The 26,539-nt window shown below is 40.4% G+C and overlaps 1 protein-coding gene across 1 annotated transcript; it reads left to right on the top strand.

The window, feature by feature from the left end:
- The first annotated feature begins 20,617 nt into the window (after positions 1 to 20,617).
- LOC147850845 (uncharacterized) lies at positions 20,618 to 21,421 on the top strand. Its single transcript, XM_087335901.1, has 2 exons — positions 20,618 to 20,727; positions 20,869 to 21,421. Exon 2 carries the CDS (start codon positions 20,876 to 20,878, stop codon positions 21,371 to 21,373), a length of 498 nt encoding a protein of 165 aa, XP_087192027.1. The 5' UTR covers positions 20,618 to 20,727; positions 20,869 to 20,875; the 3' UTR covers positions 21,374 to 21,421.
- Positions 21,422 to 26,539: the final 5,118 nt, after the last annotated feature.

Raw genomic sequence — 26,539 nt, 5'->3', positions numbered from 1 at the left:
ACAACCGAGTAGTAAGAATCAAACATAGAAATGGGAAATGGAGAGTACACAAGGAAAACTGACATAGGATGTTCACATGGAAAACCCTAATAGGGAAAAACCACAGGAGCCCACAGACTCCGAACTATCACTATGAAGAGAAAGGTGTGCAATCAGAGACTCAGAGGCAACGACCTTGAGCTCTGTTTCTTCACACAGTGGCGGTTACGACAGACTATCGCTCTATCTCTCTCTCTCTCTCTCTCTCTCTCTCTCTCTCTCTCTCTCTCTGTACAATAGTTACAAAATATGACAACCACACAAAAAAAAACACTCTCACACACTTTTCTAAAGTGATTGCCCTAAGTCATATTTATAGTTATATGAACTTAGGGCTATTTACAAATATAGCCTCAATGGGCTTATTTAAGACATATTTACAAATATGTCTTCTCTTCCGGTTCTCACCGGGTCTCCTCCGGTTTTCGGATATCTTTCGGTTCTCACCGGGTCCTCTTTATTTATCACCGGATCCCATCCGGAGAGGCCGATTTTCCCAACACAAAATGTAATGGTGACATAATATGACCGTTACACATGCCACATGCACATAAATATGCACGTGTTCGTTCATACACATACTCATCCTCACACATTAACATACATTACACATACACATCAACCACATTATTGTGTTCCACCCTTACTTAGACCACCCCGTACACTCCTACGGGTAACACATTGTGGGATAGTGCATCGCACGGTGAACGCTCTCGCCATGGCAACTCTTCTCAACTGGAACTCCATCAGCCGTCTCATCGGTCAGAAATTCCTCGACTGGATCACTGCTCTACGATCGATAATTTCGATTAGAGCTTGCTTAACCTGAACCTTCTCGTTTGTTCAGCACATCTCACGATTGGATCACACACCAATCGGTTCGTCCACTGTGGCATGGGTCATAAAATCACGTTGTGTGTATGTGTATCATTTCCTTCATCTGAGTTGAGTTTTTGTACCTTCGTGTTTTTGAAATTTTATGTTGTACGCCTTTGTTTTTTAAATTCTAATTTTCACCCTCATGTTACACATGGATGTGTGTTATGTGGATGCTCTGTCGCATCGAGGCGGACAGTACATTGTGACTTTTATCGATGACTACAATTGGATGCTGTGGGCTTTCATACTAAAGTCAAAAGACCAAGTATTGTTGTTCTTCAAGGAGTTCCAAGCAGGAGCCGAATGGGAGTCAGGACAGAAATTGAAAGCTATTTGAACCGACAATGGTGGCGAATATAGAGTGCAAATTGAAGAGTACTGCAAGGCCCAAGGTATTCAAATCAAATACGCAGTGCTGAAGACCCCTGAGTTGAATGGGCTTGCAGAAAGGATGAATTGAACAATCATGGAGAGAGTAAGGAGCATGTTGTTGCATTCTAAACTGCCAAAAATATACTGGGTTGAGGCGATATACATAGTTTTTTATCTTATCAATAGGTCCCCCTCGATGCCATTGAAGGGTGATGTCCCATAGAGGGTGTGGATAGGTAAGGATGTCTCGTACCAACACTTGAGGGTGTTTGGATGTTTACCGTATATGCATGTGCCTAAGGATAAGAGGTTGAAGCTCGATAGTAAGTCGAAGCCATGCATATTCATGGGATACTCGGAAGATGAGTTCGGCTACAGGCTATGAGACTTAGTCGACAAGAAGGTAGTGACTGTCATGGACACACCAAGCGTGGACCAGGATGGAGCATAGATGATTGGGCTACGAGCGACGGATGAACTTGGAGCTAGATGTGACAAGGCTAGGAACTCTAGATGTTGTGCGCAACATGACGGCACAAATGATGGGGCTATGTGTGATGGATGAACTTTTAGCTAGATGTGACGAGGCTAGGAACTCTAGATGTTGTGAGCGACATGAGGGCATGAAGATAAAAATAAAGATCAAGGAGACAAAGATGAGGTGAAACGAGAATACTAGATTGATGGTTCAATGACTGGTGTTAAATCCCTTGAAAGGACCAAGGATGTTATAAGTATTTATACAATTTCCGAGAATGAATAGAATATACTCGAGAAATATCTCAAGAATATACCTGTTTTGAATATACCACAGAATAATTCTAGAATATACTAACAACTAGAATATTCTCGAATATACTATACACTAGACTCTACAATATATACAAGTTCACAATCGAATGTGGACAGTTTCCAAGAGTTTCCATATGGTTAACACAACATAATGTATTGTGTGTGTTAAAAGTCAGAGTATTGTTTATCAAAATCTTCGACCACCTCCAAAGTATGTTCTAAATCCTATACAAGGAGTAACCCTTCCAGAAGACGAGGTATTGAACACCAACGGGCATGAGCGACCATGTGCGGTCCTCGCCCAGGACTGGAACACGAATACCAACGGGCGTGACCGACCATGTGTAGTCCTCACAGGGAGCACGAACACTAATGTGCATTAATGACTATTTGCGGTCCTCTTCGGGAACTGGAACACGAATACCAACGGGTGTGAGTGAACATGTGTGGTCCTCACAGGGAACACAAACACCAATGGGCATGAGAGACCATGTCGGTTCTCGTTGAGAGTTGGAACACGACCACAAATGGGCGTGAGCGACCATTTGTGATCCTCACCAGAAACTGGAACATGAACATCAACAGGCATGAGTGACCATGTCGGTCCTCGCCTGGATCTGGAAAAGGAACAATAATTGGAGTGAACGAACATGTGCGGTCCTCACGGGGAGCACGAACACCAACGAGCATGAGAGACCATGTCGGTCCTCGCCGAGAGTTGGAACACGAACACCAACAACAACTGGAACACGAACAGACTTGAGCAACCATGCGGCCCTCACCAAAAACTAGAACAAGAACGGACGTGAGCGACCATGTGTGGCCCTCATCGGGAACTGGAACGTGAGCGACCATGTCCGGTCCTCATCGAAAACACAAATGGGCGTGAGTGACCATGCGGCCCTCACCGAGAACTGGAACACGAACAGACGTGAGCGACCATGTGGCCCTCACTGAGAACTAAACATGAACAGACGTGAGCGACCACGTGGCCCTCACCGAGAACTGAACACGAATGGACATGAGTGACCACGTGGCCCTCACTGAGAACTGGAACTATAACGGGCGAAGGAGTGCAAGTCAAGCGGTCGACTCGACTTCTTCTATTATGAGAGGGTAAATAGTCGAAGTTGACTCAAGACACAACACAAACGGTAGCGCTAGCGAGAAACCCATGCGATCCCCACCAGGAAAGTGAGCGGTTGTGACCCCATCGAAACTAGAAGGTGAGCGATCGAAATCGGTCCTTGCCAACAAAAAGGGGCACGAGACTTGAACTATAACGAAAATGTAGTGCAAGTGAGCAATGATCCCATCCCCACGAGGAAAGTGAGCGGTTGTGACCCCCACCGGAACTGGGAAGGTGAGCGATCGAAAGCACTCCTCACCAAAACCGTGATGTAAAATTATATCTTAAAATGATGACAAGTAGTGTTGATGACAACGATGGTTGGGAGAAGAGGTGTTGAAAATGATGACATCGAAGACAAGGATGTTGATGACAGTAACTCCGGAAGCAAGGACGGTGATGATGGTAACTCTAGAAGCAAAGGCGACGATGAAGAGAGGTGGTGCTTCTAGTTGGAAGGGATTCAAATTGTCACTGACACACCAGGCGTGGACTAGGATGGAGCATGGATGATGGGACTATGAACAACGGGCTGTGAACTTGGAGCTAGAAGTGACGAGGAAGAAAGAGATCAAACTGAAGGAGACAAGATGGGGCGAAACGAGAATACTATATTGATGTGTCCATGACTGGTGACGTACAACCCTTAACAAGCTTTATGCACTCAAACAAGGTTCACGTGCAACTTTTGTCTATGCTTTAGAATTTCGACAACTAGAATGTGATGTCAATTGGGATGATCAAGCTTTAGTTGATAAATTTTGGTGGGGCCTTCGAAGAAATGTCAAGAATCTTCTCTTGAACTATCCGGAGCCCACCTCGTTATCCCACGCGATTTCTCAAGCAATCCATTGTGACAATCGTCTTTTCAAATTTCACCAAGAAGAGTGCCGGACTTGGGTTCCACCTCATTCACTTCCATGAAATGCCCCGGTTGTACAACCCCAGGTATCCCTCCCATCGACTGCATCGCGCTCCCCTACTTTGGCAGATGCTCTCGTCCTAGCAATGGAACCAAGAGAATGTGGGTGACGAGAGATGTCCAGTTGCATGGCTCCTACTGCAACCGAACGATGTCATTTTCTGGATGTTGGGGTCCATTAGCTCGATGGAATTGTGGGCAATTACCCCTAGGACAATGGCGAACGACATGACCAGAGGCACCACAATACATGCACAAGCAATTAGGCCGCCGAAATTGTCGTTCGACATCCGTCAATGGCCGAAATCGAGCTTGATCAATTTCCATGGGGATGGGAGCATCTGCCAAAGTAGGGGAGTGTGACCTAGTCGGTGGGAGGGATACCTGGGGTTGTACGACCAGGGTGTGTTGTGGAAGTGAATGAGGTGGAACCCAAGTTTGACGCTCTTCTTGGCGAAATTCGAAAAGACGATTGTCACAATGGACTGCTTGTGAAATCTCATGGGATAATGAGGTAGGCTCTGGAAAGTTCAAGAAAAGATTGACATTGCTTCGAAGGCTCTGCCGAAAGTGATAAGCTAAAGCTTGATCATCTCAATTGACGGCACATGCTAGTTGTCGAAATTCTGAAGCATAGACAGAAGCTGCACGCGAACCTTGTTCGAGTGCATAAAGCTTGTTAATGGTTGTACATCGCCGGTCCGTTTCACCAAATGTGACCTCTAACTCAGCAAGGAAGGCGGGAAAGTTCTCCAATAGAGGTGATGAAGTTTCTACGAATGGTGCAAACCAAGCTTGAGCCGGACCGGAGAGAAGGGTGCCCACAAGGCCGACTTGTCGAACACCATCTGCATAATGTTGAGATTGTAGCCGAATGATAAGTCAAATTTGGTTGATGAACCCTCGGAAACGCTGTCGTGCCTTACGGCTCCGGATCATTGCGTGAGTTGGGTGGGAACCACTGGGGTTTTGGACTAGGAGGAAAGAAAATTCTAAGGCAATTAAGAATATGAAATATATTGTAAGAAAGAAAGATATGAAAAACTCGTGAATCCCACGAGTATATTGTATTAGTGAGTACTCAAATTAAGAGAGAAAAATAGTTAGCAAACTCGTGGATCCCACGATTATATTATATTAATCCCCTTGTAAAATAATCAACAACCTCTATACATCTTTCTCTCTTCCTTATATAGTGTTGGAAGAGTCTAAGTTTATCACATGCAAACATCATGCTTTTCCTATCTTTAGTTTTCATGCACACTGCATGTGCATGATTAGCTTTCTATCTCATCTTTTCTTTTAACTCGAGTGTCTATGCATGAATAAATTTTTGTACCATGCAGGTCTAGAAATTTAAATGGGATAAAGTTTAGTATAACTTTAAATTTCATAATACGCTAGTATAATGATAAGGCTTAACATTATTAACATGGAGGTATAGGGTTCGAATCCTGCCCTATGCATGTAATATATATATTTTTATACTTTCTTCTATTTACAAATATGTCTCTTCATCCGGTGCTTGCTAGTTTTCTTTATCCGGTTCTTACCGGAACCTCCTTACCGATCTCTTCGTCCGTTTCTCACTAACTCTCACCAGCCTTCTTCATCCGGCTCTTGCCGGGTCTCCTTACTGGTTTCGGTCCTTACTGGGTACACCATATCCTATCCGGAGAACTAAGAATGTAATTTTTCATGTAGTTTGCGAATTACACTACGACAACGCGACCTCATTCCATCAAATTTTTCTGGGAGGCTAACCTTAGGCTCAAGAAAATGTGAAGAAGCTAGGCCAGATGTTAGTAGAAGATCGGGCTCTAGGCTAGGTTGCGGTGGGAGACTAGGCTTCAGGGGTTGTGAGGATAGGGAGGTACTAACTTGAAGTTCTTGTAAAGAATTTCGAAGAGCTTCATTTTCAAGCTGGAGTTGTGGTAAGGCTACCATTATCTGACTTAAGTCATTTGCTGAGTCAGACATAGTTATGGCTTATGAGAGGGAGAGCTATGAGGATGGGAAGGTGAACAAACTATCACAGATAGATCATAAGCTCAAGATACAAGAAAGAGGATAACCAAATGGATGAATAGTATTAACTGAAAGACTTCGTAATTGGTGTTGTTCACCTTGAATTCCTTCAAGGTGAACTCAACTATTTATACTACACGGCATGCATACTTGTTGCATGCATGTGAATCTACAATAGAGCATGTAGGTACGCATGCATGTGCCAAGTGTAAATACTAGAAGGGAGCAACTATGCACATGATGCTAGCCAAAACAACAAGGACCAATTGCATACATAATTGTATACTAGATATGTTGGGTAACCCGTAATACTTGATTATAACATGGTCATGTCAAGAGTTTGAATCTTAACATTATCCCCCCTCTTACGCCACCTTCGCAAATCGGTCGCCGGTTTGTAGGAATATTGGTGATCAAAATCTTGGACCACCTCCGGGGCATTTTGTAAATTTTCCGATGGTTCCCACGTGGCGTCAGACATGGGGTAACCCCTCCACAAGACGAGGTATTGCAAGTGTCGATGGTGCCAATGCGAATCAAGCAATTGTTAGACCCCGTATTCCTCCCCTGTCGTCAATTGCACAGGTGGTGGTGGTGGGGCTTGACGTCCTAGGAGTTGCGAAGCATAATGGGGTTCGAGGAGGGAGACATAAATCTTGACGTTAGTATATTCTAGAATTATTCTATGGTATATTCTAAACGGGTATATTCTCAAATATACTATACACTAGACTCTACAATATATACAAGTTTACAATCAAATGTGGATAGTTCACAAGCGTTTCCATATGGTTAACACAACATAATGTATTTGTGTGTGTTAAAAGTTAGAGGTTCGAGTCTAGAATGTGATAGTGTGAAGTCAGGTTGTAGTTTTCTTGGAAGTCAAAACAATTGAGGACTAGAAGAAACAAAAGTCGGAATCGACTCCTTAGTCGCCCTCGACTACCACCTTAAGACTAGCTGAACCGACACAATCGACTAATCGGAAACAGCTAGATAGAAGAGCTGAATTGGAGTTCGTCGACTCAGAGCAACCGACCTATGAGTCAGAATCACCAGACCTATTGAACTCTATCGAAGAATATGAATCGGAGTCAGTGGACATCCGGAAACAGATCGACATGAATGAACCCTAGCAAAGACAAGAGTTGGCAAAGACATCCAAACAAGGGCCAACAATGAGTGGAAGGAGATACCCACTTAAAGCGAGGAAAGCACCGACAAATTATGCCAGTCAATACGTCCTCTTGACTGATGAAGGTGAACCAGAGTGCTATGACGAAGCCATTGTCGACAAGAATAGAGAAAGATGGGTGAGTGCAATGCAAGAAGAGATGGACTCCTTGCATTAAAACTACACCTACAACTTGGTAGAATTACCGAAAGGTAAGTGAGCACTCAGGAACGAATGGGTCTATAAGGTGAAGACTAGAGAAGTCGACAGGGCAGAGTGCTATGACAAAGCCATTGTCGACAAGAATAGAGAAAGATGGGTGAGTGCAATGCAAGAAGAGATGGACTCCTTGCATTAAAACTACACCTACAACTTGGTAGAATTACCGAAAGGTAAGGGGGCACTCAGGAACGAATGGGTCTATAAGGTGAAGACTAGAGAAGTCGACAGGGCGCCTAGGTATAAAGCCTGCATAGTGGTAAAGGGGTTCCAACAAAAAAAGGGTGTCGACTTCGATGAGATTTTCGCACCAGTCATGAAGATGACATCCATTCGAACTGTTTTGAGCATAGCTGCCAACATGGATGGACATAAACATCAAACAATTGGATGTCAAGACAACATTCTTGCATAGGGAGCTAGATGAAGAGATCTACATGCATCAACCCGGAGGCTTTGAGGAGAAAGGGAAAGAGAACCTGGTGTGTCGACTGAAGAAAAGCTTGTATGATTTGAAGCAAGCTCCACGCCAATGGTACAAGAAGTTCGAGTTCTTCATGGTGGAACATAGGTTCCAGAAAACATAGGATGATCATTGTATGTTCAGAAAAAAGGTACGATGAAGGAGACTTCTTGATTCTGTTATTATATGTAGATGACATGTTGATAGTCAGTCAAGATACAAGGAAGATCGGTAGCTAGAAGAAAGCATTAGGCAAGTCGTTTGCCATGAAAGATCTTGGACTAGCAAAGCAGATCTTAGGGATGCATATAGTTCAAGATAACACTAAGAAAGTGTTGTGGTTGTCACAACAGAAGTATATGAAAAAGATCTTAGAGAGGTTCAACATGTCGGAAGCAAAGTTGTTCGACTCTGTGTTGTCGACCAATTCAAGTTAAATACTAAGCCATGCCCGAGAGGGGAGAAAGAAAAGGCTAAGATGAGGAAAGTACCATATGCCTGAACCATCAGAAGTCTAATGTATGCTATGGTCTGCACGAGACCAGACATAGCTTTAGTTGTGGGAACAGTAACCCGATACATGAGTTATCCAGGAAGAGAACATTTGGCAGTGTAGAAAGTAGCGTGCGGAAGCAAGTATGAAGACAGAACAGAAGGAAGGAAACTCAGGTTTAATGGAGAGCTTGAGCTTACATGGTATACGCGGGAGAGACAGAGAGAGAGAGAGAGAGAGATAAAAGACAAAAAACTATATTCAACACTCTATTCACTACTCTCTATACATATGTGTGTTCAATGAACACTTTTATACAAGTCCTAGAAGGACTGACCGAAGTATTGATAGTACTTCAATGCTCATTAAGAGCTCCTTCACTAAATCCCAAATATATTCCTCACGGAATATCTTTCCTAACGGCCTAACCGATCGGTCCCAACCGATCCGGTCCTCGGCTTCTTTAGCCGATCCGGTCGATGTTGAGTTTGTCTCTCAACAGGCAGCAGTGAAGTGGATACTCACGTACTTAAAAGGCACCTCGAGGGTATGCCCAAGGTATGTTGGAAAACCCATGCTCGAAGGTTTTACTGACTCGGACTTGTCAGGGGATGTAAACTCAAGCCAATCCACGTCAGGGTACGTGATGACCTATGCAGGGGGGGCCGTGTCATGGCAGTCATGACTGCAGAAGTCTGTGGCTTTGTCGACCATAGAGGCAGAGTACATGGCAGCAGTAGAGGCGGCGCAAAGAGCTAGTCTGGATGAGAACCTTTCTCAGTGAGTTAGGGATGAAGCAAAGGGAGTCCTTGCTTTATTATGACAGCCAGAGTGACATACATCTAACAAAGAATGCCGAGTACTACTACTCCCAGACCAAGCATATATAGAGAAGGTATCATTGGTTGAGGGAGAAATTCGATGAAGGAGAGTTTACCCTCATGAAGATCCATATTGATGACAATGGATCCGACATGGTGACAAAGAACTTGTCGATGGACAGACTCAAAGTCTGTCGACAAAAGACAGGACTTACCGATTCCCTCCCACTAGAGTGAACGGGGAGTTTGTTGAGAATATGTCCCTCTAGTGGGAGGAGCCGACTCTTCGTGCCTAGAAGAGACAACGGTTGAAGACGAGGAGCCAATTTTTCGGGTCGAGTACCGAGAGTCGAAGAGTTGACAGTAGACAACCGACTGATTAACTTTCGATTATAATTATTGTAATGATAATGATAATAGTAACGATGTGTAGTAGGGGCTACACTTGTAAATAGCCCATATGATGTATAAGTATAAATACATCTAGGACAAAAAGCATAGGGAAAGAGTTGAACAGAATAAGTGATTAGTGTTTGTTATTTGAGAGAGTGAGAGAAGAGCGTGATAGCAGCTCCATAGTTGTGTTCATAACAACAGACGCCAAGAGCCCTGTGAGGTTGATACACTCCACAGTAGAGAGTGTTGTAATCTTCTCCCTTGTACATCCACTATATAGTGAATTTGTGTTCTCCCGTGGTTTTCTTCTGCTTTAGGGTTTCCACGTAAATCTATGCACTGTACTTTCTATTCATCTTGTTGTTTTTTCTGTGTTTTCGAGTTTTGTATTTTAGCATATTCCTTTCTTGTGGATTGACGATTCGTTTCTTGTCAAAATGTGGGTAGCTAGGCCTCATATTTATAGCCAGACCTAAGTTCCCCCAAGTAAGTTCACACTTGGCCTAATGGGTTGTCTCAATATAAAAGTAATCCTCCTCTTCTTTACACTCTCATTTAACCCTCACACTTTATCCACGTGTATAGAATACTATTGTAAATTCTCACCACGGGATATTATATGGTCATGCCCGTAACATAACCCCCTCTTTAAAACATTGCACTCTTGCAATGGAAAGTTAGGGCAGTTAGTTCTAAGAGTATTTTCGTGTTCCCATGTGGCATCTTTGATAGATTTATCCATCCATTTAATTTTGAATTCTCGAATTATTTTAGAACACAAATTTTTTGTTTTAACATTGAGAATTCTTTCTAGTACATGTGGTTTAGAAGATAATTCTTCAGAAGTAACTAGAGTTTCAGTTGTAACTATATTGATGCCAGAACCTAGAAGTTCTTTTAGACGACTTACATGAAAACTAGATGGATTTCAACGCCATCAGGAAGAGCGAGACAATAGGCTGATGAACCAATGCGTTTGAGGACTGTAAAAGGTCCACAAAACCGTGGGGCTAACTTAGCACACTTACCCATAGACAATTTCTTAAAATTGTGAGGTACATGTAAAAATACCTTCTGTCTAGGGTTGAATACACAAGGTTACCTATTATGATCGGCATAAAAATGCGCTCTATCTTGAGATGTTTTTATATTATCTCGTGCAATATGCAACATATCTTGCATATCTCAAAGAAAGTTTTGCGTACTTCGCAACTCATCATGATGTATATTAACATCAATCGGGGCTCGTGGCTAAAAACCATACATCAACATAAAAGGACTATATCCCGTCGATGTATGCTTGCAGTTGTTATAAGCAAACTCCAAAATTGGGAGATAATGTTCCCATTTTGTTGGTTTTGTACCAACATATGCACGGAGCATGTCCTTAATAATTTGATTTACTCGTTCTATATGTCCATCGGATTGAGGATGCTTCGTGGAGCTCATGCTCAATATAGTTTCTAACTTCCTAAAGACTTGCGTCCAAAAGTCGTTAGTAAACTTTGGATCTTAATCACTCACGATATCCATCGGTAACCCATAAAAATGATATAACTCGTCAACAAATTGGTAAGCCAATCCAAGAGCTATTACCGTGGCATCATGGCATTCAAAAAGAATTCTCTTTTTAACCTCAAGCAAATTTGGAACACAAACCATCACATTACAGTAGAGCAAACTGTTAGCAATGTGGAAGTATTTGTTAAGAGTCTATTACTAATCAATAGACCAAACTAAAGTAGCTATGATCTAGACATAAACCAACCTAACATCGACGTCCCATACCGTCGGATATTAGGATGACTAATACCTTGGAAGAGATAAACACGATCGTCGAGACGTAAGCCTAGCCTGCACCACCGGTGTCTAAGATAGTAGCCTTCCGATGTAATGTGATTATGAGGGTAGCTAAGCCTCATATTCCTAAGCCCCTTGAATAGATGTGCGTTTGTAAAAGGCTCTCCATTCATTGGTTGTCCAAATCATGGTAGTGCATGCACCTATCATTCCTTCTATCCAATCATTAGTCCCCTTTTTAACATTAGTGAACATACCATACCCTTCACTAATGTAAATATTGGTGACCTACCCTCACCCACGTTATGTGTACATAACATACTCCCCTACTTCAAAAGATGGCACTCTTGCAATATAAAGTGAGGAAATTGTGCCTTAAGAGTATGCGCACGTTCCCATGTGGCATCATCACTAGGTTTATCCATCCATTTGATCTTGAATAGCCGAATCTCTTTAGAACGTAAACGTTTAGTACGAGAATCAAGAATTCGTTCAGGAACATGAGGTTTGTAAGAAAAATCCTCTCATGTTACAAGATCTTGGATTGTGATGGTGTTATCACCAGAGCCTAAAAATGGTTTTAGATGACTGACGTGAAAAACAGGATGAATACCAACGTTACGGGGTAAGGCAAGGTGATAAGTAGATGATCCAACCCGCTTAAGGATTTCAAATGGGCCACAATATCATGGGGCTAACTTAGGGCACTTGCCCATAGACAATGACGTAGAGTTAGTAGGGACACGCAAAAAAACTTTTTGATCAATAGTAAATGCAGGAGGACGTCTATCCTGATCAGCATAAAATCGAGCACGATCATGAGTTGCCTTGACAATCTCTTTGGCAATATGCAACATTTGGTTCATGTCCTTCAAAAAATTGCGTGTACTGTCTAATCGTGACATCAACTGGGGCACGTGGCTGAAAAACCATAGATCGACATAAAAGGATTATATCTAGTCGATGTATATTTAGAGTTATTATAGGTAAATTCTAAGATAGGAAGGTATTGCTCCCACTTAGAAGGGGTTTTTGCTACATAAGCTCGAAGCATGTCCTCAATAATTTGATTAACTCGTTCAGTTTGTCCATCAGACTGAGGATGAGCTGCGGAACTCATGATCAACGTAGTTTCTAGTTTCTTAAAGACATGAGTCCAAAAGTAACTAGTAAACTTGGAATCTCGATCACTAATAATATCCATCGGTAATCCATAAAAGCGAAATAACTCATCAACATATTTATAAGCCAATTGTTGAGTGGTTATTGTGGTTTTCGTAGGAATAAATCTAGCCAATTTTGTTAGTCTGTCAATGACAACCCAAATGGCATCATGACCCCTCTATGTACGAGGTAAACTAACACTAAAATCCATCAAGATACTTTCCCATTTTTTGTTCGCAATATCTAAGGGATGTAAAAGACCCACAGCTTTAAGTCGTTCCGACTTATTAATCTGACATTGTAAGTATTGAGATGTTTTTCCTTTCCAATTCTTATCTCCCTTGAATGGTGTTACTATGAAAGAAGGTTCACCTTCTTTCTTGGACTTAATAGTCAATTCTTGAAATTTTTATTGTAAGAACTTTACCAAGAAAGCATCTCACGTCTTTACCCCTCTAGACATATGAGATGTGATTGGAGATCCGATAACTATGGTAACACTATGGTGTTTTAAAAACCATGGGGGCAAACATAGCTAAGATGTCTTTCTCGGATCTCTATCTTGAGTAAACCATGGTTCTAACATCAACGTAGTTTCCTACTTAGCCTTATATTAGAATGCCAACCCAACATGTATTGATATGGTCAAGAAAGTGTATTACGTGAAAAAACAAGTGCACTTGCAAATAAATGGATGGTGTGAGGTATGCACATATACATCCCAATATGGTGGTTTTAATTTGCACAATTGTGACATAAGCTACAAATTGATACAAGTGGCGGTGGTGTTGTGTGCAAAGATGTAGAACTCAAATCTATGAGTAAAACATCAAATAGGGGAACTCATGTGGTTTTACTTGAGTTCTAAGGCTTGATAATATGAGTTAAACCTAGATGAGCCGTTGTAAAAAATCGTTCAGAAAACGACATGATGCCCACTCAATATTAAAAAATAATCTACATGAATCGTTACACCATTAAACGTACGTAAATAGTGTAGATGAACTTAAAATAAGGGCAAGAAAGAGAGTTAATTGTGGGTGGGTAAATGACAATTAATAGAAAATCATACAAAAGTGAAACGAAAATTTGTGTAATTAGAAATTAATTAGAATAATAATTAATTAGGTGTATGAATCATTAAGCATGCCTTAAGGTATGAAACCCTAAGGTAGTCGACATGCACCTCCTCAAGACCACCACATCTCCCTAGAATCGGCCAATTGATGGCTCAATAAAGAGTAAAGTGGCAAAGGTAAGCGGCATATACCTCGTTAAGACCACAACATCCCATAGAATCGGACAAGTGATGGCTAAATAGAGAGTAGAGTGGCATAGGTAGGCGACATACACATTGTGAAGACCACAACATCCCATAGAATCAGCCAAGTGATGGCTCAATAAAGGGAAGAGTGGCATACTCAACATCATATGCAAAAGGGCCATGAGGTGAGCATGTGCGATTAGGGCAAACACACTCAACCCGATGCACAAGAATAATTATTATCGTAAGAGAGGGGAGAGGGAGATACATCGCAATATGGAAAAGGGCCATGAGTTGAGCGTGTGCAATTAGTGCAAACATGCTCGACCAGATTCATAAGTAGATTAACATCGTATGATGGTAGAAAGAAGAAAGAAAAGAAAAGAAAAGAAAATGTAATGTCACTTCCATATGACCAAGAAGAAAGCATCATAGAAAATAAAAGAGAGATCGAGAAAGAAGAATACCAGGTTAAGAATGTTGTTTTGATCCTGTAAAGAGCATGACGATCCTTGTTAGATCCCCATCGCTCACACGCAAAACACATCAAAACAACAAAAGAAAAGTTAGTAAATGCTCTAATACCACTGTTAAGAGTTTATTACTAATCAATAGACCAAACTAAAGTAAAAGAAGGAAAATAGAATGGATAGAAGAACCCGTTCCACCCCCGAGCTATGATCTAGACATAGCCAACCTACCACCGACGTCCCATACTGCCAGATATTAGGATGACTAATACCTTGGAAGAGATAAACACGATTGTCGAAATGAAAGCGTAGCCCGCACCACCGGTGTCTAAGACAGTAGCTAAGCCTCATATTTATACCTTTTCCTAGGCCCCTTGAATAGATGTGCCTTTTTAAACGGCTCTCCATTCATTGGTTGTCCAAGTCATGATAGTGCATGCACCTATCATTCCTTGTATCCAATCATTACTCCCCTTTTTAACATTAGTGAACATACCCTTCACTAATGTAAATATTGGTGACCCACCCTCACCAACGTTATGTGTACATAACAGTATTCCTTCGAGGATGTGGTGGTGTCTGTTCCAGACTCAACTATTGCCTAGTATTTAGCAAAATAAATGTCATCAGGATACTTTCGTCGAAGGTAATCATAAGATTTGATGTTATTTCAGTGAAGCTAAGCATGTTAACTTCACAGATGCAACTTAGTGCATCAGCGACAGTGTTCATGGAACCTTTATGATATCGTATGGAAAAATCAAAGTCCTGGATGAGATCTGCCCATCGTGCCTTATGACCTTTCAAGTCTTGTTGGTCACAAAAATAATTTAAGGACGCGTGATCCGTAGTTACCACAAAATGATTTCCATAAAGATAATGGCACCATGTCTTGAGCGCATGAATAACTGCATATAATTCCTTTTCTTGAACCGTATGCCAACACTAAGCAGAATCAAGTTACTTACTCTCGAATGCTATTGGTTTACCATCTTGATATAAGACAACACCTATAGCATAATCACTTGCATCGGTTTCAACCTGAAAAGGTTTTGAAGGATTTGGTAAAAGAAGTGAAGGAGCCTTGCACACCAAGTCCTTGAGTTCCTTAAAGGCGAGGTCTAGTGTAGCATTCCACACAATAGGTTTTGTGGACTTATGTGTTTGACCTTTAAGAAGATCAGTAAACGGTGTCGTCAATTGGGAGTAATTACGTAGACATTTTCACAAAAACTTGAGAAAACCAAGGAATGATTGAACTTCTTGAATATTCCGAAGAGTGGGCCAAAGTTTGACTTTCTCGATGCAAGAAGGATCAATTTCAACTCCTCGTTCGTTTATGAGATGTCCAAGATAAGTAATTGATTTCTTGAAGAACTCACATTTTGAGATCTTCGCGTAAAACTGTTTGTCAAGCAATGTTTGTAAAACAAAGCAGACATGTTTAGCATGTTCTTCTAATGTACGGCTATAAACTAGAATATCATCCAAGAAATAGCAATAAAATTTACAGGTTCTCGGAAAATGTCATTCATTTCTTCTTGAAATTTGGTCGGAGCATTGATCAAACCAAAAGGCATAACCAAAAACTCATAATGGCCATAGCACGTATGAAATGTCATTTTAGGAACATCTTCCTCACTTATACAAATTTGATGGTAGCTTGTACAGAGATCAAGTTTCGTAAAATACCGAGCTCCCTAAAGACGGTTAATTAGATCGTCAGCCCAGGGCAATGGATATGAATTCTTGATCGTCACTTTATTTAAGTGTCAATAATTAATACACATACGCCATGTGCTTGTTGGAGACACGGTCGTCTAGTGCGGAACAAATCAACACTCTTCTGATAGAAGATCAATAAGCAAATACAATCACAGGAGTGAATTGACAATAGAGATATAAAACAATGATCCACCATGTCGAACGCATGAGAGAGAGAGACATTGGGCACAAGATGAACTAAATAATATCAACCACTTTCAACCAAGTTACAAGGTCAGTTTATATACTCACTAACTTAGGGCAACTACCCTTCTCACTATTTACATAAATAGCCTAAACCTAGTGTGTACAAAGGGAGATAGTGTGAATACGTCCATTAGAGACCCACATTCAACACTCCCTCGTAATGGGCGTATACATTCAAAATCTGTAAATCGAAATGAATGTAGAATACAGATTGATACAAGGTTTTCGAGCAAATCGAAATTTCGTTAGAGTTGGTGAACTTCGAAAAACAAAAGGCCGCTAGCCGAAGTTGTGGAAACTAAGGTCGAACTTCGAACTATCGAAGTTGATTGTTCGAAAACATCCTAACTGTCTGACTTAATCGAACTGATTCTTCGTTATGCCCATCTTGTGCCGAAGGGATTGAAATCGATCCGCCGAAAGACACTTGGTCATCCCATCTGCGACATTACTGGTTGTAGATATCTTCTCGAGGCCGATTTTCCCTTAAATGACATAGTCCCAAACAAAGTGATATCGAACGTCGATGTGCTTCGAGGTGTTGTGATGAACCGGATTTTTCGACAAAGCGACAATACCCTGATTGTCACTATGAACAACTAGAGCCAAGCCGATTTCAGCTTGTCGAAACGTACACGCCAACCGACCGAGCCATAAACCCTCTTTCGCTGCATCGGACGCAGCTATGTATTTGGCCTCGATCGTTGATGTGGCGGTGCACTCTTGGAGTTTCGATTTCCACGAGATCGCTCCATTGCCAAATTTGAAACAATATTCGGTTGTCTATGCAACCTACAATGTCCGAGTCGGTGTACCCGACTACGCATGAGATATCATTCGGGCTGAATAGAATACCAAGATCTTTTGTGTCCACCAAATATCTAAACACATGCTTTACTACGTTCCAGTGCGACCGACCAAGGTTGTGCATGAATCTGCTAACAACTCCTACAACGTGAGCAATGTCAGGTTCTGTCACGACCATCACGTACATCAAGGAGCCAACTATCGGTGCATATGATACGGATTTCATGATTTCCCCCTCCGGATCGGATGTCGGACAATATCGATGAGACAGCCGAAGACTAATTGGGAGCGGGGTTGAAGCAGATTTAGCCGATCGCATGTTGAAGCGTTCTAAGACACGGTCAATGTAGTCGGATTAACACATAAACAATTGTCTTCAATTTCGATTTTGACTAATCTTTATGCCTAGAATATGTCTTATCGGACCGAGATCTTTCATGGCAAACTTCAACTGCAGTTGTCGAACGAGTTCGGCGAGCTCTCTGGCATGTCGTTTAGAGATTAGCATGTTGTCCACATAGATGAAGAGGAAGATGGGTGATCCATCTTGAGTTGTTTTTGTGAAGAGGCAGTGGTCCTCATCGCACTTTGAGAAGCCGATCGATTGGATAAAGTCGTCGAACTTCTTGTACCACTGTCGTGGTGCCTGTTTCAGGCCATAAGGACTCTTCCTAAGTCGGCAAACTAGATGTTCTTGGAAGGATACCACGAAGCCTTCCGGCTGCTCCATATATATTTCCTCCTTAAGATCACCATGGAGGAAAGCCATTTTGACATCTAGCTGAATCAACTCCAAATCTTTGGCTACCACTACGTTGAGCATCAATCGAAGCGTTGTCATTTTCACTACTGGTGACAAGATTTCGTCAAAATCGACACCATATTCTTGTCGAAACCCTTTCGCAACTAATCTGGCCTTGAATTTTGGGGTGGCTGAATTGGACATCTCTTCAATTCTATAGACCCATTTGCATGGAAGAGCAAGTCGATTTTTCGGTAGTTCGACCAACTCCCAAGTTTGGTTTGCTCGAATGGAGTTCATTTCGGACTCAATGACTAGATGCCAGGTGGTCAAATTGGCAGATGCAAATGCTTCTTTGTATAATGTTGGTTCTCCGGCATCCATAAAGAAGATACCAAGAGAGTGTAATGATTTAGCATGGTATGGCTTCAAAAAGATTTGAACCCATGACCTTGTGGCACTTGGGCAAAAGCTTTACCATTAAGCTATACATTGTAATATAAAAAATATGATTTCCATTTATTATTTCACTTAGGAAATCCATGTATATTCTAGATTTCTCTGGAACATTTCACTATAAAAAGAGGCACATGGCATTATCGAGAACTAAATCGGTTCAATGCTAGTCTTAAGCCTCCTAGCTATCCTTGTATATTCTTTTCACATAATATATCCTTTTGTTATCATCTCTCTCTCTCTCTCTCTCTCTCTCTCTCTCTCTCTCTCTCTCTCTCTCTCTCTCTCTCTCTCTTTCTCGACTGTTCTACACCCTCTTTTCCTTTGAGTACTAATCTTCATCTCTTAGTACTAATTCCCTCTCTGTTTCAGTACTATTTGTGAAAGTGTTTTTAGAATCTAAGTCATTGAACATTAAAAGAATATAAAGTATGGATAATTCATATTTGGAGGCTAAGAACACGAACCAAGACCTTAGGAAGAAGTCAAAAGTAAAAGTAAGAGACCAAGAGAAAAGTAAAAAGAGAAAAAGTAGACCATAAAAACAGTAAAAAAAGAATGGTCATAAATCCTTCGTTTTTTACCCAAATATTATGTTTAAATATGTGTTAGAAATCTTGTAAAGAGATAAATTCGGAGCTCTGAGGAGGGAGATATGACGATTAGAAGGTCGTTGGGTCTTAGCTAAAAATAGGAGATAAAAAACTTCTAAAAATAGCGTGAACGAGGAAGAATAAGAAAATTATAAAAGAGGAAGTGATAGTCTTAGATGGGGCAACTAATAGGGAGAGAATCCTAATAGAGGAGAGGGAGTCTTAAGAAGAGATATCTTAGTGAAAGAGGAAGGGTCTAAATATTGGTTTTTGAGTGATTGGTAGTAAGAAGGTCTTTGGTTTCTTAGTTGAATGTGGAGTTTATCTCCTTTGTATTGTCTTGATGTTGGAATATCATAACAATCTTATCTCTTTCTCATCTTCTCTATCTTTTTTTCCTAATTTCTTGAGTCTCTCTTGATCTATATAATATATTATGAGTCACAACTCAATCTAACCGGTTTGATAAAGCCCTCATATAGTGTAAGATTACCCCTTGTCTTAAACACACTATCATTATTGGCGCTCCAGGGAGGGCTGATCCTTTCCGTATAGGAGGAGAACTTATCCTTTAATTGTGTTACTATACTACATTAACTTAGCTATGCAGTTTGCATTTTTAGGTGAAAGAATACAAGATGCTAGTGCCTTTTTGGCATCCTTTGAGCATCATGTTGTCTCTATTGGACGCATCACCGACAATGAGAAGTTACCTTTGTTGGTAGCAACATTCTATGGTCAAGCTCGAGATTGGTATGACTCTCTTCCACCAAATCAACAAGGAGCATATCAACTGTTGGTGCACCAATTTCGTGCCAAATATATTCAACGACGAAGTGCAACCGAAGTAAGGGAAGAGTTATTTCGACTAATGATGGAATCACCACTTGGTTTCATTGAGTATGAAATAAACCCAACAAGTATATCTCAAGAAGTGGAACAAGTGAAGAGTGAACAAGATACAATGGCATTGGTGAATCGACGCTTTGATGAAGTGATGGCCCACTTGCGACAATCCCAAGCAATTCACAACATTATTCCCGATGGTGGTGGCTCTAGAGGGCATCAAGGTGTAATTTGTTATTCTTTTCAAGAGGAGGGACACATCTCAACAAGATGTCCTCATCGACAACAAAGAGGCATGGGAAGAGGCATGTATCAAGTGCAAAGGAATGGACAACGCCTAACAACAATGGAGTCGAAGGAGGCAAAGCCATAACACTTCCTATGGCTCAGGTTCCTATAATTCCTCATAATGTGAATCTTCTTGATTTTATTGATGATAGTGATAATTCTTGTGAAGTAGCTCCTGTGAAAAGGACAAGGTCCTCACAAAAGGAGAAAGAAGTTGAAGGAGAATCTAGTGCCTCAAGACAAAAGAAGAAGTCTAAGGAGAATGAGAAAGAGGAGAAATTGAGAAGGAGACACTCTAGAAGGAAGATCAAGATGGAGGACATTCCTATGGGTGAAGAAGGTGTAGAGGCTTTCAATTTGAAGCATGAGTTGATATCAAGTGGACCAAGGATAACATGGCCACAACTTCTCCAATTATCTCCCACATTACGAAAGGAGTGGGGACGGCTTGCAAGTATTTGCCAAAGTCGGAAGATTGTGCATTATGTGGGGATTGTGCGAGTAGAAGATCGAAAGGACATACGACCAACCATCCCTGTCTCCATCAAAGGGTTTCACATCAAAGATGCCTTGGTTGATAGTGGTGCTAGAGTAAGGTTGATTTCTGAATTTGTGGTAAACAAAGTGGGAATTCCTATTAGTAGGTTATCTTCAGCAAGGGTGGTTGTAGCCAATGGTGGAGTGGTCCATTGCATTGGGATAGTGGAGGATGTGGTCATCAAGTGTTTTGGGGTAAGCATTTCGATGGATTTTCATGTAATACCACTAAAAGGACCGTCATATTCTTTGGTACTAGGAAGACCATGGATGCAAGAACTCAATGTTGTCCAAGATTGGAGCAAAGGTTTGATGACCATAACGCCATCAAAAGGAGTGAGCATACATTATGATATGCGGCAACAACGACTTATTGAGAAAGAAGAAGATGGAATAACTGAATATGATAGCGGGTCCGCATATGAAAGTGATGAAAGTGAAGATTCCTCATTAGAATGGGAAATGACAACATCATATGCCGTTTTGAAGGAAGAAGATGATGAAGGAGGTTTAATTACTATGGAGCAGAAAGAGAAGATGATTTCTAAAGATCTTAAAGGGCAAGAGAGACAACAATTTATTAATTTGATTTCAGAATTTCCTAACCTTTTTATTAGTGATTATGCTCATATTAGGGGTGTAGATGTCATCCAACATCACATAAATCTAAAGGAGGGTACAACTCCAGTTGCACAAAAGTTGTGAAGACTAGGTCACGTGCAAAAGGAAGCCTTATTAAAGGAAGTCAAAGCTTTGTTGTGGGCACAATTCATTTACCCAGTGGAAGATTCTGAATGGGTTTCACCCATTGTGGTAGTGCCTAAAAAGAATGGAAAATGGAGGGTTTGTGTTGACTACAAACCTCTAAATGCGGCTACCAAGAGGGATCACTTTCCTCTTCCTTTCCAAGATGAAATATTAGATGAAATTGCAGGTCATGAAATGTACTCTGTTTGTGATGGCTATTCAGGTTATTTTCAAATTCGTATTGCGGAAGAGGATCAAAAGAAGGCGACATTCATCACTCCATGGGGATGCTTTGCATATCGATGCATGCCCTTTGGACTCACAAATGTTATTCATATATTCCAACCATTCTTTGGAAAGTTTGTTAAGAGTCTTTATGGATGACTTTGCAATTTACAGTAGCAGGAAAGACCATTTGGAAAAGGTCCACTTGGCATTCAAGAGATTGGAGGAATGCAAAATGCAACTCAACCCAAAGAAGTGTCACATAGGTGAAAAGGAGGTGATGATGCTTGGTCATGTGGTGTCTCAAGAAGGAATCAAAGTTGATAGCTCAAAGATTGAAGCAATTCAAAAGATGACAACACCCACGAGTGTCAAAGATTTGGAGGTCTTTGTTCAAAAAGTTCGTTACTTTAAACGGTTCATTCATATGTTGGCTCAAATTCTCCATCCTTTTCGCATTATTCTCCACACCAACAACTTCTTGTGGACATCTACAACTGAAGAGCAATATGTAAGAGTAAAAGAACTATTATGTAATGCTCCTATTCTAAAGCCACATGATAGAACATCTACCTTCTTTCTTTCTCTTAGTGTTGGATCTCATGCTATAGGAGCCATTCTTATGCAACAAGATTTTGAAAATAGGCTTATGCATCCTATATATTTTATTAGTGAAGCCATGTCTGATGTAGAGAAAGAATTCTTGGAAGTAGAAAAGTGGATGTTAGCTCTTATACATTCTTGTAAAAAGTTTAGAAGCTTTCTACTTCCTCATCATTTTGTAATAATCACTAACATGTATGTCATTACTCCCATATGTACTCCAACATGTGAGCATTTCAGCAAGAATTGCTAAATGGGCTCTACTATTGGCGGAGTTTGATTTTGAAGTCAAATTGGAATCAACTATGCGTGCCAAATTGGCGGATCTTCTCACCTTTAGAGAAAATTTTCATGAAGAAGACTTGGTAAAGCTACAAAATGCACTTCCCGAACTGGATATGGAGGATGCATTCACCTTATTCTTTGATCGGGCATTTCACAAAGCCACAAATGTAGCCGTGGGTGGAATTATTATAAATGATCCTCAAGGAGAAAGAGTTAAAAGTGAAGGTATTACATTAAGTGGTGTGAATTCAAATAATAAAGCGGAATATGCTACCTTGTGTTATGGTCTTCGTCTATGTAAAGCTATGAAGATAAACAGACTAATTTTTAAGGGGGATTCCTTATTGGTAATTAAACAAATTCAATGCAATTGGAAATGTCAAAGTGATGGGCTTAGAAATTTTTATAAAGAAGCAATGAGTCTACTAAGGTCTTTTGAAAAGATACAAGTTAAGCATGTGGGGAGATTATACAATAAAGAAGCGGATGCATTAGCTCAAACCCAATTAGAGAAGATCAAGGAAGGTTTCGTTGGTGTTTTGGAGATGTGCAAAGATGTAGACTCCCTAGAGGATGTACACGATTTTCTTAATAAAGGAGAGTTTCCAAATAACCTCAATGCTTTGCAAAGAAAGCGTTTGGTGGCAAAGGCTTCACAATATCATTTGGTGGGTGAAGATTTGTACAACAAAGGGAAAGATGGAGTTTTACAAAGAGTTCCTAACAAAAAGTGAGATTATAGAGATACTCTTTAAGTTGCATGAAGAAGTTTGTGGTGGGCATTTAGCCCATGATATAATGATAAGAGAGATTTTATTCATTGGTTTTACATGACCTACTATACATAGGGATGTGCATGATTGGTGTAGATCTTGTGATGCATGTCAAAAAGCAGGAATAAGGCATCTACAAAGTGGTCCTCTACAACCCATTGTGGTGTTTGCTCCATTCGAGAAATGGGGAATTGATGCAATAGGACCTCTTCCCAAAACTCAACATGGTAAAGAGTTTATTTTGGTGGCCATTGACTACATGACAAAGTGGGTTGAAGCTATAGCAACTTCCTCGATTAAAGCCAAAGATGTAGCCCAATTTGTGTATAAGAATATATTGTACTAGATTTGGAGTTCCCATGGAGATTGTATCCGATCATGGACCAGGCTTCAGGAGTGAAATGTTAGCATGTCTATTAAGCAAGTTGAAGATTAAGCACCAATATTCAATGCCTTATTACCCTCAAGCAAATGGTGCAGTTGAGAAAGTGAATGGGCTTATAGTGAAGAATTTGACAAAGTTAGTGCAAGACAAAGTAAGAACTTGGGATAGGTATTTGGATGATACTCTTTGGGCTTATCGAGTTTCTTATAAATCCTCCATAGGTTTTACTCCTTTTTATTTGGTTTATGGGAAACATGCATTACTTCCTATCGAACTTGAGATCAAAAGTAACAGATTAATGGAGGCATCACATCGCTCAAAAGGAAATGATGTGATGGGTCGTTTAGCTAGCAACCATCTACTACACTATTTAAGAGAAGAAGCCGTGGAGCATTACTTAAATCAAGCAATGAAGAGAAAGGAGGCATTTGACAAAAATCACAAGGGTAACCACATTGAAGAAGGATCATTAGTTCTTAGGTATGATAATAGATATGCTTATATTCAAGGACCCTTTGTGGTTCACAAAAAGTATGCCAACGGAAGTTACCAATTGAAAGATGTGGATGGAGCACGTCATTCTTATTGAGTCAACGGATGGTGCCTTAAAAAGTATGTAACTCAGGGTCCTACTTATATTCCCCAAGTTACTCATGATATTGTTGATACCAATGGATGGGCGCAAGAAGTGGACTTGTTTCCCCATACATTATTTTCTTAGTAGTCCATATTGTAGACCCATCTTTCTCTCTATTGACAAAGAGGATGATGGTAATATTGATTATCATTTCTATTTGTAGAGAATGTGAGGTTTTTCCTACCGATTAGCGGAGGTTTTACTCACATCTTTTTATTTTCTTTTTGATTATATCTCTCTCATTGTCTATAGCCAAGAGATTGGTGAGAGAGCTTTCGTTTGTTAAGTACTACCATTAAGTGCTTCGCCATAAATGGCTTAGCCTCTAACAAGGGGGAGGGCTAAATGTGAAAGTGTTTTTAGAATCTAAGTTATTGAACATTACAAGAATATAAAGTATGGACAATTCATATTTGGAGGCTAAGAACACGAACCAAGACCTTAGGAAGAAGTCAAAAGTAAAAGTAAGAGACCAAGAGAAAAGTAAAAAGAGAAAAAGCGGACCATAAAAAACAGTAAAAAAGGAATGGTCATAAATCCTTTTTTTTTTTACCCAAATATTATTTTTAAATATGGGTTAGAAAGCTTATAAAGAGAACTATCTATAGCATTTTAAATCACTAAATTCGGAGCTCTGAGGAGGGAGATATGACGATTAGAAGGTCATTGGGTCTTAGCTAAAAATAGGAGATAAAAAACTTCTAAAAATAGCGTGAACGAGGAAGAATAAGAAAATTATAAAAGAGGAAGTGATAATTTTAGATGGGGCAACTAATAGGGAGAGAATCCTAATAGAGGAGAGGGAGTCTTAGGAAGAGATATCTTAGTGAAAGAGGAAGGGTCTAAATTGTGGTGTTTGAGTGATTGGTAGTAAGAAGGTCTTTGGTTTCTTAGTTGAATGTGGAGTTTATCTCCTTTGTATTGTCTTGATGTTGGAATATCATAACAATCTTATCTCTTTCTCATCTTCTCTATCTTTTTTTCCTAATTTCTTGAGTCTCTCTTGATCTATATAATATATTATGAGTCACAACTCTATCTAACTAGTTTGGTAAAGCCCTCATATAGTGTAAGATTACCCTTTGTCTTAAACACATTATCACTATTCTTAACAATTTGAACCGATTTTCCTTCCTTCTTCTTACTCCTCCCTCCCTTCATACTGATCCTCTTATCCCTTCTTTCTCTAATACTATGGCCATTGTTAGCGCTCAAGAATATCAATGCGATCATAATTTAGGGGATTCCTTAATCAGGTAGGATTAGTCATTCCAATGCATCCTTCCCAATATCCCACCGATGCATCACGTTGTTAAGTGGTTCAACTTTGGCATGGTTCGCTCCGTTGTCAGAAAAGGAATCTTCATTACTAAACAATTTTGAAGAGTTTATAAGCGAGTTTAAAGCTTATTTTGAAGATACTGATAACATAAGGACGGCAATCAACAAAATCCGTCGATTACGTCAAGGTGATCGCCTCCACGTACCCTGCAGATTTCCGTCTACTCGCCTCCGATATCCCCTAGGATGACCAAGCATTAATGGAGCAATTTCATTATGGCCTACGTAATGATGTCAAGGATTTACTCTTGACTTTCCCTAAAGAACCAAAGTCATTGATAGAAGCAATCAGTCGCATAGTACGATGCAATAACCGCCTCTTCGAAAGACATTTGGATCGTCAACTCCAAATATCAAGGATAAGATCGGAGACCACCTATGCTTTAGTTGTAGCAAAGCCATTTCTAAGGGAGTCATTTAATGCGTCTCCAACAAATACTCCTACTTGAATAGAAATCAACACCACACGTCATTGCAGGCCACTATCAGAAGAGGAAAAGTAGCAACATCGGGCAAATCCATTATGTCTTTATTGTGGTGGACCGGGGCATATTGCAATGAATTGTCCCCATCGGCCAAGATAACAGGTAAATAAAATAACCGCTAGTACTAACAGTACTAAACCTAAGTCTATTTCTCTAGGAGTGTCTGATAGTCCTAATAGCCCAAGCCTTTCAAACAAATTTGAAATGTTTAGTCAACTAGAAGAAGAGTTAAACGATTAAGTCCAGCCAAAATAGGAGCCATTTGGTTGGACAACCCTAGATCTTTGCAGCTCATTCATGGTTCCATTTCCTCTAAGTAAGTTAGCAATGTGTTCTTAGCTCAATTAATGGTTAGTACTAAAAGTACTTCTCTGATACATGTCTTAGCAC

This window comes from Azolla caroliniana, unplaced genomic scaffold, assembly GCF_043228905.1.
Source record: "Azolla caroliniana isolate FFs.n. ecotype wild unplaced genomic scaffold, voAzoCaro1.0.p SCAF_20, whole genome shotgun sequence".
Lineage (NCBI taxonomy): Eukaryota > Viridiplantae > Streptophyta > Polypodiopsida > Salviniales > Salviniaceae > Azolla > Azolla caroliniana.
This window is presented reverse-complemented; position numbering and strand designations above follow the sequence as displayed.

Coding starts and splice junctions, on each gene's coding strand:
- LOC147850845 (XM_087335901.1), top strand. CDS start 20,876: ATGGATTTTCATGTAATACCACTAAAAGGACCGTCATATTCTTTGGTA.